The sequence below is a fragment of the Myotis lucifugus genome, unplaced genomic scaffold (assembly GCF_000147115.1).
Source record: "Myotis lucifugus unplaced genomic scaffold, Myoluc2.0 scaffold_181, whole genome shotgun sequence".
NCBI classification, from domain to species: domain Eukaryota; kingdom Metazoa; phylum Chordata; class Mammalia; order Chiroptera; family Vespertilionidae; genus Myotis; species Myotis lucifugus.
This window is the reverse complement of record NW_005871229.1, coordinates 2,052,891-2,063,430: the sequence shown is the minus strand read 5'-3', so window position 1 is coordinate 2,063,430 and position 10,540 is coordinate 2,052,891. Positions and strand designations below refer to the sequence as shown.

At 40.3% G+C, this 10,540-nt stretch overlaps 1 protein-coding gene across 7 annotated transcripts in view; it reads right to left on the bottom strand.

The window, feature by feature from the left end:
• TAOK3 (TAO kinase 3) overlaps nt 1–10,540 on the bottom strand; it is a 153,757-nt gene that overhangs the window by 6,539 nt on the left and 136,678 nt on the right. For 6 of the 7 annotated variants that reach the window (XM_014462471.2, XM_014462472.2, XM_023760400.1 and 3 more), the window contains 2 exons: nt 4,848–5,087; nt 2,573–2,785 (listed from right to left, as the gene is read on the bottom strand). In XM_014462471.2, the coding sequence (XP_014317957.1) occupies nt 2,573–2,785; nt 4,848–5,087 (453 nt within the window). The remainder of the gene's footprint in view (nt 1–2,572; nt 2,786–4,847; nt 5,088–10,540) is intronic. The other variant, XM_023760401.1, reaches the window with a different exon arrangement.

Sequence of the window (10,540 nt, the reverse complement as noted above, 5' to 3'; positions counted from 1 at the left end):
CGAGCCGCCAGTTTGCCGACCCCCTGACCCTAGCCCTGTTTTCCCCTCATCTTTCTTTATTTAGGCTTTTTGCTTCTTTCTCTACATTCTAAAACATAATGGACTTGAATTCTAGAATAGTGCCACTGTCTTTCCCATCTTTAAAAATGCTGTTCCTTTTGCCTGGAATGTGCTTCTCACACTTCAGCTTAAATGATCACTGTGTCTGAGAGACCTTTCCGTATCAGCCTACCTCTCCTGGTTTACACTCTATTAACACACTGCACTTGCTCTGCCATTACAATGAATAGACTTTTTCAATGTCTATTTCCTCCACTCTTCTTTAGGTTCCATGAAGACACGACTGATGACTGTCTTATTCACCACAGTATCCAGGATGCCTGGGGCACAGTATATAAACACTCTATACTTATTGGATAAATGAATGAATGAATACACTGGCTTCTATCCTCAGCCTAAGGACATGTTTATTAAGCCTTTCCCAATAAACAGAAGTCCTTCTTTTAACTGTGTTTTCCTCTAGCTACAGTTCTCTTTCTCCTTTCCTTCACCGATGAAGATCTGGGAAAAGCAATCTCACTTACGTATGTGAGTTTCTATCTCACATAATAACTTTAAAAAAATATATTTCTATTGATTTCAGAGAGGACGGGAGAGGGAGAGAGAGAGAGAGAACATCATTAATGAGGGAGAATCATTGATTGGCTGCCTCCTGCATGCCCCCTACTGGGGGATCAAGCCTGAAACCTGGGCATGTGCCCTTGACTGGAATCGAACCCAGGACCCTTCAGTCTGCAGGTTGACGCTCTATCCACTGAGTCAAACCGGCTAGGGCTCACCTAATCACTTTTTCAATGCACTATCTTGCCTTCCATTCCCACCACTCCACTGATTGTGACAATCAATGGACAAATCCACTGGTAGGTCCAATTGTTCTTTCTGCAACATCTAAAATCAACTAGAAACTTTTGTTTTGGCTTCTGCGACATGCTCTCCCTAGTTCCCCTCCCACATTGCTGATTATTCATCTTCTTCGGTCTACTTCTACTCAGCCCTCACATGCTGGTGTCCACAACTCTGTCCTTGGTCTCCTCCCTCTCTAATACTATCTCCTGTCCCTAGATCTCAGGTATTCCTAAAGCTACAACTGCCACCATATAATAATGATGCCTAACTTCTTGTCTTTAATCCTGACACTCTCTTGAACTCTAGACTTCCATCTCTGTACCTCCCTACTTGGATACCGACGTAGCTCAGATAACATGTCCACAACTTAGCCAATTATCTACCAGGCACCTAAACTCGCCCCTTCTTCTATTTATCTTGGTAAAATGATGACCTATCCACTGTTATCAAACCTATCTTTCAATGGTCACTAAGTTCAATCTCAAATATTTCTACGTCCTAAATATTTCTCAAATCCTCCTCCTTCCTCCCCATCTCCATTAGCATGTTCTCTCTTAGTTCAGGCCTTTATTCCCTTTGTCCCCTGGACTATTACAATAGCTTCCTAACAGGTCTCTTTACCTATATGTGACACATGTGCCAGTCTCTATCACACAAATCTGACCCTGTTGCTTTCCTTCTTAAAATAGGCTTGAGCTCTCCATTGCTTCTACAATGGCTTTTGAGGACCTGACCCCGACCATCTACCTGCTTCCCTTTATACTCCTGCCATATCTACTACTGATTGTTCCTCAAATGTGCCATCCTCTTTCGGGATTTTGAATCTTTGCATATACAGTATCCTCTGCTAGGAATAACTTTTCCTCTTGTCTGTTTGGAGAACTATTATTCTTTAGGACTCATCTCCTTGTGAAAACTCCACAGAATTACCAGGCAAGCTCCCATCTCTGGCTTACCAGGACGTTTATGACCTATTTAGGCTCCCACAATCCTCCTCCTTAAACTTTGGGCTCACACCAAAGTTCTTTCAGTCCCCAAATGCACACTTTACAACGTTTGGACCTTTGCTTATGTAGGCCCCTTTCCATGGAACCTGTTTGCTGCAGTAAGTTTCTTCAATCTTCTTGGCTCTTGCTGAAAAACTTTCCCTAGACTAGATTAGTTGTTCCCACTTACCCTCCACAGCCCCGCCCCCACCTCCCACTTCAAAGCATTTATTATGCTTTATTTTTATTTTATGTTGTCTCTCTAGCTCACCACTCTATCTCTGAGTCCAGCAGGGTGCTGAACACAGATGCTTAGTAAAAGTTTATTGAATGAATGTGTCTGTGCATCTTACTCATTTATGCCTGACATTGGTTGAGCAATGTTTGACGAATGAAAACATATTATATGCAATTACTATCACATCTTGCTCTCAAAGTCCCTATGTGCCACAGATCTGTTTAGCTTGGTATTCCTTGAGTTCCATCTTATAAGACACACTCCAGCAAGTATCCGAATTGGCTTGGGTTTATTCAGCGTCGTCATTTCCTCGGTTCTCTGGGCAGAAAAACACCAATATCCTAAATTTGTGCAAGAATCATCTTGAGAGCAAAAGGCTGGATCTTGAGTTTTCTTGTTTCCCAAAACTCTTGAAGCCATGGCACCAAACCTAACCACTTACCGCTTGAGAGGCCATCATTTCATTTATACTCTGTTCATACTGCTCTGCCAAAATGGCAAGTTTTCTTGTCTGCTCATCTTTCAGTGTCTTTAAGATTGTTTTGTGCTCATTCTTTGGAGTAACTTCCAACTGGTGATTCTTGAGTGCTTTATACTGTTTGGTCTGTACTTTGCAAGTGTCCTGAAACTGTTTTTTAATTTGCATTTCCATGGCCTGTGTGATAAAGTGACAAAAAGAAAATAAAGACACATCAGTAAATACAGGAAGTCTTCCATTGTAATGATACAATACAGGTGCTGGGACCATCTGTCTTTTTGTGCAGTGACCCACACCACTGCTCAATGACAAATAATACATATGACACAGCAAGAGTTAACTCTACCAATACTTTCGTTTTTATATTAAACTAGAGGTCCAGTGCACAAATTTGTGCACCAGTGGGGTCCCTCTGCCTGGCCTGCGGGATTGGGCTGAAACTGACTCTCTGACATCCCCTGAGGGGTCCTGAATTGCGAGAGGGTGCAGGCCAGGCCAAGGGACCTGACTGGTGCATGATTGGGGCCGGGGAGGGACCACGGAGGGCTCCAGGGCGTGTTCGGCCCATCTCACTCAGTCCCCATCAGCTGGACTCCAGCAGCAAGCTAACCTACTGGTCGGAGCGTCTGCCCCCTGGTGGTCAGTGCATGTCATAGTAACCGTCGACCAGTCGACTGTCTGCCCCCTTGTGGTCAGTGCATGTCATAGTGAGTGGTTGAGTGACCTTAGCATATCATTAGCATATTATGCTTTGATTGGTTGAATGGCCGAATGGTCGACCAGACACAGCATATTAGGCTTTTATTATATAGGATAAATAGAAGTAATTTTGAATTTATGAATGGATGAAAATATGAATTGTTATGAGGGGAATCACAACTCTAAGCAGATTGTGGCATACTATAAAGCTCAGTTTGTTAAAAGTTTGTTCATTATTTTAATGGTTTCCTAGTCAAAATCTTTAGTGTCCTCTATTATTTGTTGTTTTCCCCCATTTTTTGTTGCTCCCCTCATTTCCAAGTAAGAAAAAAGATGACAATGTATAAGCCAGCTCTCACTGTTCTGTGTTTCCTTGACAATTCCACTAAATTTCAGCATAAATAAAAAGGAAAAGTGATTTTAGTATTACCCCTGCCCCCTATTAAGAGGTTATACTGCATGTAGCAATATCAAATGTGCATTTTGGCAAGGAGAAGGTGGGTGTATTGTAAGTCCAAAGGCATTCCATCAGTTTGCCTCACAATCACATGTGTATTTCTTGAACCCCTGAAGGAGCTGTGTTTACAGGGATCACTAATTGGACAGGTTAGGATTTGACTAGAAAGGAGCATGGCCAGAGTGATTGAATGGTTCATATCTGTGTCAAAACTGACATGTCTCCCTTGACATAGAGCAATAGTCTAGTCCAGTGGTTCTCAATCTTCTGGCCCTTTAAATACAGTTCCTCATGTTGTGACCCAATCATAAAATTATTTTCGTTGCTACTTCATCACTGTAATGTTGCTACTGTTATGAATCGTAATGTAAATATCTGATATGCAGGATGGTCTTAGGCGACCCCTGTGAAAGGGTCGTTCGACCGCCAAAGGGGTTGTGACCCACAGGTTGAGAACCGCTGGTCTAGTCATTAGAGCCCATTTAGCAGTCAGCTACAATGATCTGGAGGCAGTGAGGGCCAAAGGAGCTCCATCTCTCTAGCGCAGGCACATCTAGATTCATTGTCGATCCCCATCCACATGGCAGATGTCACACTCTTTCCTAAAAGCTTGGTGTGCTTTAGAGTCTTTTTCAATACAGTCTTTTTCAATTGGTAGTGCTACCAATCATATGACTGGTCTTACAGATGAAACTTATCTGCTCTACACCTGCCAGGTAGCTTTCTTATTTCCTGGTTTTAGAACCATGGGCTGCTGTTGGTCCATACATGACAATTTTTCAAAGGACAGGTCATGAGGGAGTCAGAGAAATTGCATAATGGATATAAAGAAAGAAGGAGAGATCATCTCGTAGAAAGGCTTCCAAACCAGCCTGCCCAGCAACGTCTCTTCAGGAGTTTGTTCTATACAGATTCTTGTGCTTCACTTCTGGAGAGTCTCATTCAGTAGATGTGGGGTCCAGAAATCTGTAATTTTGAAACGCCCAGATGACTCTGACCATCATCATCCTGGTGTAGGAGCCACTGATCCAGGCCCACTCTGTTCTGGAGCACAGACAGGGAAATACTTCCATTTCCTCTTACCTTTAAGTTTTTTGGCTGTTGCCGAAGTTCCATGACATGCTTTCTGTGCAGTTCCCTTTCCCGCCTCTTATTGTACTCCAGCTGGTTTTCCAGTTCAGTCTGGTGCTGTAAACGGATCAGATCCATGCGTAGCTTCTGTAACGTGTGCAGCTGCCGGTACTCTAGCTCTCGGGTGGACTCATCATGCCGGATCAGCATGGCATGCTCCATTTCCTTCTGGGTCCGCTTTTTATTCAGTTCCTGCGTTCACGAACAAAAGATGAAGGGAGAGAGATGAATGGAGACAGACTGGATGGAATTCACAACTGAGGGAGAGCAAGGAACAGCACTATGAACTCTCTTAATTAAACCCACTAGTGTTTGGCAGCATAACCTAATAAGATTAGATTAACAATCCCTGGAGATTTAGGTTCTGTATGTGGGGCCACCATTTTTACAAGATGGTCAACTTCCCGCCATCACAATGACTCTTATCTGTAAAATGGGAATAATTCTACCCAAGCCATTCTTACCTCACAGAGCTGTTGTGACCCTTAATTAGATGGTGTGACATGCACAGGTCTAAACACACGTTTCTTCAGTTAAAACAGTGGTTCTCAACCCTGACTGCCCATTAAAATTATGTGAAGAAGCTTTTAAAACACAAGATGACTGAATCCCATAACCTGAAATTCAGATAATTGTCTGGGGTGGGACCATGACATCAATAGTTTTAAGGGTTCCCCAGGTGGTTCTAATAGGCACTTAGAGCTGAGAATCACCGAAGTAAACTGATCACGTCTGCAGTGTTCTTATGGGAAAATACCCTTTTTTTTCTGTATGTATCAGAAGTAGGCCTATTTTTTTAAATCTCAGTGTTCACAGCATGCTGAGGAAAAGCAGAGATCTCTCTTTCATCTTGTCCATTATAGTCTGTTTGATCATTTCTAGTTCTAATCATTCTGTTCTTACCACTTCTACTCATGTCTCTCTCTTTTGTTGAAGTGGGGAAAGAAAGGAAACTAGAAAAAAGGAGGGATAAGTTCGATGAAATTTTTTTCATTCACCAGTTCAAGAATATTTCCTGAATGGCAGTGTATCAAAAATCTGAACCATGTGCTCTGGGTGCATAAAAATGTTTACTAAGCCATGACTCTGTCCTCAACTAAGGAACTGTATTAGACATGTATGGAAGTATATGCTCAGCTCACAGCTACATGAGTCAATTTATTTTCTCTATTAGGAATTTGGAATTGAGATTCATAAACAGTGAATCTTTATGTACAGCTAGAATGGAGGGGCATATAAAAACTACATATGTGGTAGCCACCCGCTGCTATAAAGGCTGAGTGATTAGAGAAAGCTGGGCTTCAGAGCAAAAATAAAAAAGAAAGAAGAAAGAAGTGCAGGGAATATATTGATGCCCAAGTTTCTGACTGGTTCTAAGCACTCCTGTAGATACAGCTGTACTATTGCTATTGCTATATGAGACATTCCTATATTTCCGAAGTAAATTCCCTGCGTTTGGCTTAAGCTAGCTCAAATAAGGGAAATAAGTTTATGTATAAATTAAAAGAAAAAGACAGAGCAAGGCTGGCAGTGCTAAGTGCTATAAAACAGGTAAAAATCTTATGCTGTGAGATTTCTGAAAAGTGTAACATTACTACTACTTAAAAAGGCCAGGGGGAAGATTTTGAGCTGGGCTTTCAGTTAGAATGATAGGTTGGCTCTCTTCTCTAATGGGATCCACTATGGGAAGAAAATGCTAGTCATTTATTTCATAGAATTGTTAATAACATTTGTATATTAGTGTGGATGAGAATATCTTGCATACCTCGGCCTTCTACCCTGAAGAGAAGTCCTTTACACAGCATAGCTTCTATTACTGGAGCAAAGTCACTAATCATTCATTTATGTATTACACCAATTACTTGTTGAGCAAACCCTATGCGTCAGGCACTGTTGTAGGCACCAGGGAGAGAGCAGTGAACAAGTACACCCCTTGTGGAGTTTATTTTCTAGTGGGGAAATATCAGAAGTGCAATTTACATTTGTTTTAAGGAATATAACATAATATCCCAGAGCATCTCCCTGTATCTCCTCCTGCTTTTACTTTTCCTTGTTTAATTTTTCCTCTTTGCCTGGGCCATCAAATGTCTTCTTTTTAAAAGCACTAACTGGCCCCTAGGTGGCACTAAAGAACAGTGAGCCCTTCCCAGAGACTAAAGCTATTCCAGTCCATTGACCAAGGGAAGCCAAGGAAAGCCCCTGAAATGGGTAAATATCCTGTTCTAAGTCACTATGTCATGTTGAACCTTTGAGTACCAGATCTCCCAATATTGGGCACTTATACATTCCACACTTTCCAAAATTGAGAAGTCCAAACTGCATCTGAGCTGCCCAGAGCTCTGAATCTCCTGGTGCAGGGTAGGGGGTGGAGGATGGGGGGAGGGGGAGTGCGGGGGAGTAAAAGATCAAAGCAAAAGCAAACTATACTTTCAGAAGAAATCAAATGCTTCTTTTTATGTTTAATGGAATGCTACAGGGTGTTGTTCATCAGAAGTACCTGGGTTACAAGCTATTGGTCTTACCCAGCTAATTCTGACATATACTAAAGTTTGAGAATCATATTCAGGGCGTAAGTCAGTTTCAGCTCTTCCATTGACTCATGTACAGCTCTGGGCAGGTCTCTTAATCTGTTTTATTTTCCATAGGTGTAAAGTGAGGATAACTCTTCCACTACCAACTACCATTCTTGTGAAGATGAAATGAAAGAACTTAAGAAAATGCTTCAGAATACATAAACATGTCATTATTATTTTTCTGAATTCAGAAGTTAATGTCTTAAAACTAGTTTTTATAAACTACTAGAAAGTGAAATAAACATGATACTGAAGTGGCTTTTCTGTTATAATAGTAGGTTGTTCCCTTTACCTTTAATTCATACATCTGAGTTGCTGAGATGTAAGATGGTAAGCTGCCTATAATATTTTAAAACATGGGGGAAAACATTACCCAGTGCTGTGCCTACATAATAATGTGGAAAGTGCTTTCAAGTTTTAAAAATGACTTCCTATATTTTAATCCTAATTGGAACCCTATGTGGTGGTAAGATTATGAGGCTTTACCACTTTTATGCAAGATAGTAAGGAATTTGGGAATTGAAAGATTAACATAAGACCATATAACTTCTATAAAGCAGAACTGAGGCTAAAAGTCAGGTTTTTAGATTTTTGACATTTTCCATTAAAAGATGTCCCATTGAAGGCTTATACTTTTCTGTTTTATCAATCTGTGGTACAATATTTGGAAGAATTCCTCTGCACTAGCTAGACACTCTGCAATGGTTGCTTCATCTGTACAAATGACATAATTTAAAGTATAGCCATGCCATGTGCACACCTGTAGCTTCTACAAATTCAACAAAGTAAGCCAAGAAAAAATACAAAAACATATGTCATGAACAGGTGATTCTGCCCACCAGTGTACTCAATGTACACGCCCTGGAAGAAGTGTGAAATGGGAAACATCACATACTTTAAGCATCTCGCCAAGTTGAGTCTGAGCTTAGTACTGAAACAGGTATTTTCAAATACCATGAACCCTAAAGCACACCACCAAACTTTATGTGAATGTACCTCCTGTGTAAGATGTGGGTCCAGGGTGTGTCCCCTAGTCAACCCTTCCTAACTGTGGCCCAATCATTCCATTTTATTTAAATTTCAGTGGAAAGTGCTATTCACTTCTTTAAAAGCAGTTGATCTCACTCAAGTCAAATTTTGTCCTCATGACCACTGAGGTTGAGTAAGGACTAGAATTCAAAATTTTAAATGGAGTCCTATCTGGTTTGGCTCAATGGATAGAGCATTGGCCTGCAGACTGAAGGGTCCCTGGTTTGATTCTGGTCAAGAGTACCTGTCCAGGTTGCGGGCTCTATCCCCAGTAGGGGGAGTGCAGGAGGCAGCCAATCAATGATTCTCTGTCATCATTGATGTTTCTCTCTCCCTTTCCCTTCATCTCTGAAATCAATAAAAATATATTTTTTTAAAAAAGAAAAAAATTTGAAGTAGAGATGCTGTTAGCCTAAGACATTTAATGCTTTCTTAGTTTTAGTTCATAGTTTCATAACTGCTTAGAAGACAATGGGCATCTGTGTACAGTGATAATAGTGGAAGAGGCTCAACCTAGTCTATGTTGATCTTTTAAAAATGTTTTTAATAATTAAAAGGATTGCTAATACTCACTTTTGGCAAAGATACAGAAAAACAGGTACTCTTTGTTGGTGGGAGTATAAACCCTTTTAGAGGGCAATTTGGCAATATCTATTAAAAATCTAGATGTATATACTCTGACCTGAAAATTTCACTTGTGAGAATGCATCCTACAAAATACTTGCATATGTGTAAAAAGATCTCTGTACAAAGATGTTCTCTGGAGCATTTTCAGTAATACTGTAAAACTTCAAAATACCCACTGAGAAGTACCTCATTAAATAAATAATCTCATAGCCATATCAATGGTTGAAAAGAATGAGGCAGAGCTGTATGTCCTAGATAGTAAATGAAAAAAAAAAGTTACTAAACAGTATAGTGGACATCTGGGGTTTCTTTGGTAAGTTCAGTATCCTTTCCCCTTCTTTTAAGTCTCCCCCTTTCCCAAAATGCTATTCCACCCTTTCTGGAATCAGGGATTAAAAGAGTAAGCATATTACCCAATCAAGTTCTCTCTCCTAGAAATCTGAATCGGAAGCAGCAATGAAACACAAATTAAACATGGTTGGAGGAGATACATTCAAAAAATGCTTTGAGCAATGTCCATTGGCGCTTGCTCTCTGGGTCATGAACGTTGCTTTCCCAGCTTGCTTCTTCCTCTTTTCCAGTGTGATTTTCAGCTCTGCCATCTATCCCGTTATCGTTCCAATAAATTTCTTCCCGTGCTAAATCAACCAGTTTGTTTCTATTGCTTTCAAATCAAATAAACCACTGATAATAATGTAACCTTATTTTTGTAAAGTTCTATATAATATGTGAGAGTTCTATATAATATATAAGCTTTATGTATGCATACATATGTACAGAAAAAAACTGGAAATATGTGTGCAAATTAATGGTAATTGTCTCAGGGTAGAGATTGGATAGGATGGGAATATCAAGAACTTTCATTATTCAACTTTGTATTTTTCTATATTTGTATTTTTTCAATGTTCTTTGATTACTTTTGCAAACAGAAAGAAAAATTGAACTTAGACTTTTTTTGCCTTCCAACAAACTCAGCATGCCTAGTACTGCATTAATCAGTTTCTTAACAACACCTTTCTAAGCTCTGTTTCCACCCAAATCTGCATTTCCCCAAGTCTTAAACCTTAGAAATAAGTCCGATTCTACCTTCATATTTTCTCTCATATCTTACTGTATGCCAAGTCCTGCTTATTTTATACATCAAAATATTTTTTAAAGCCACCTCTCTTCAAATAGCTATCACCACCATCTTTGTCTATAGCCTATTTCCTACGACCAGATCTTTCTTTTTTTTTTTTTTTTAAATATATTTTATTGATTTTTTACAGAGAAGAAGGGAGAGGGATAGAGAGTAGAAACATCGATGAGAGAGATCGATCAGCTGCCTCCTGCACAGCCCCCAGTAGGGATGTGCCCGCAACCCAGGTACATGCCCCTGACCGGAATCGAACCTGGGACCCTTGAATCCCTAGGCCG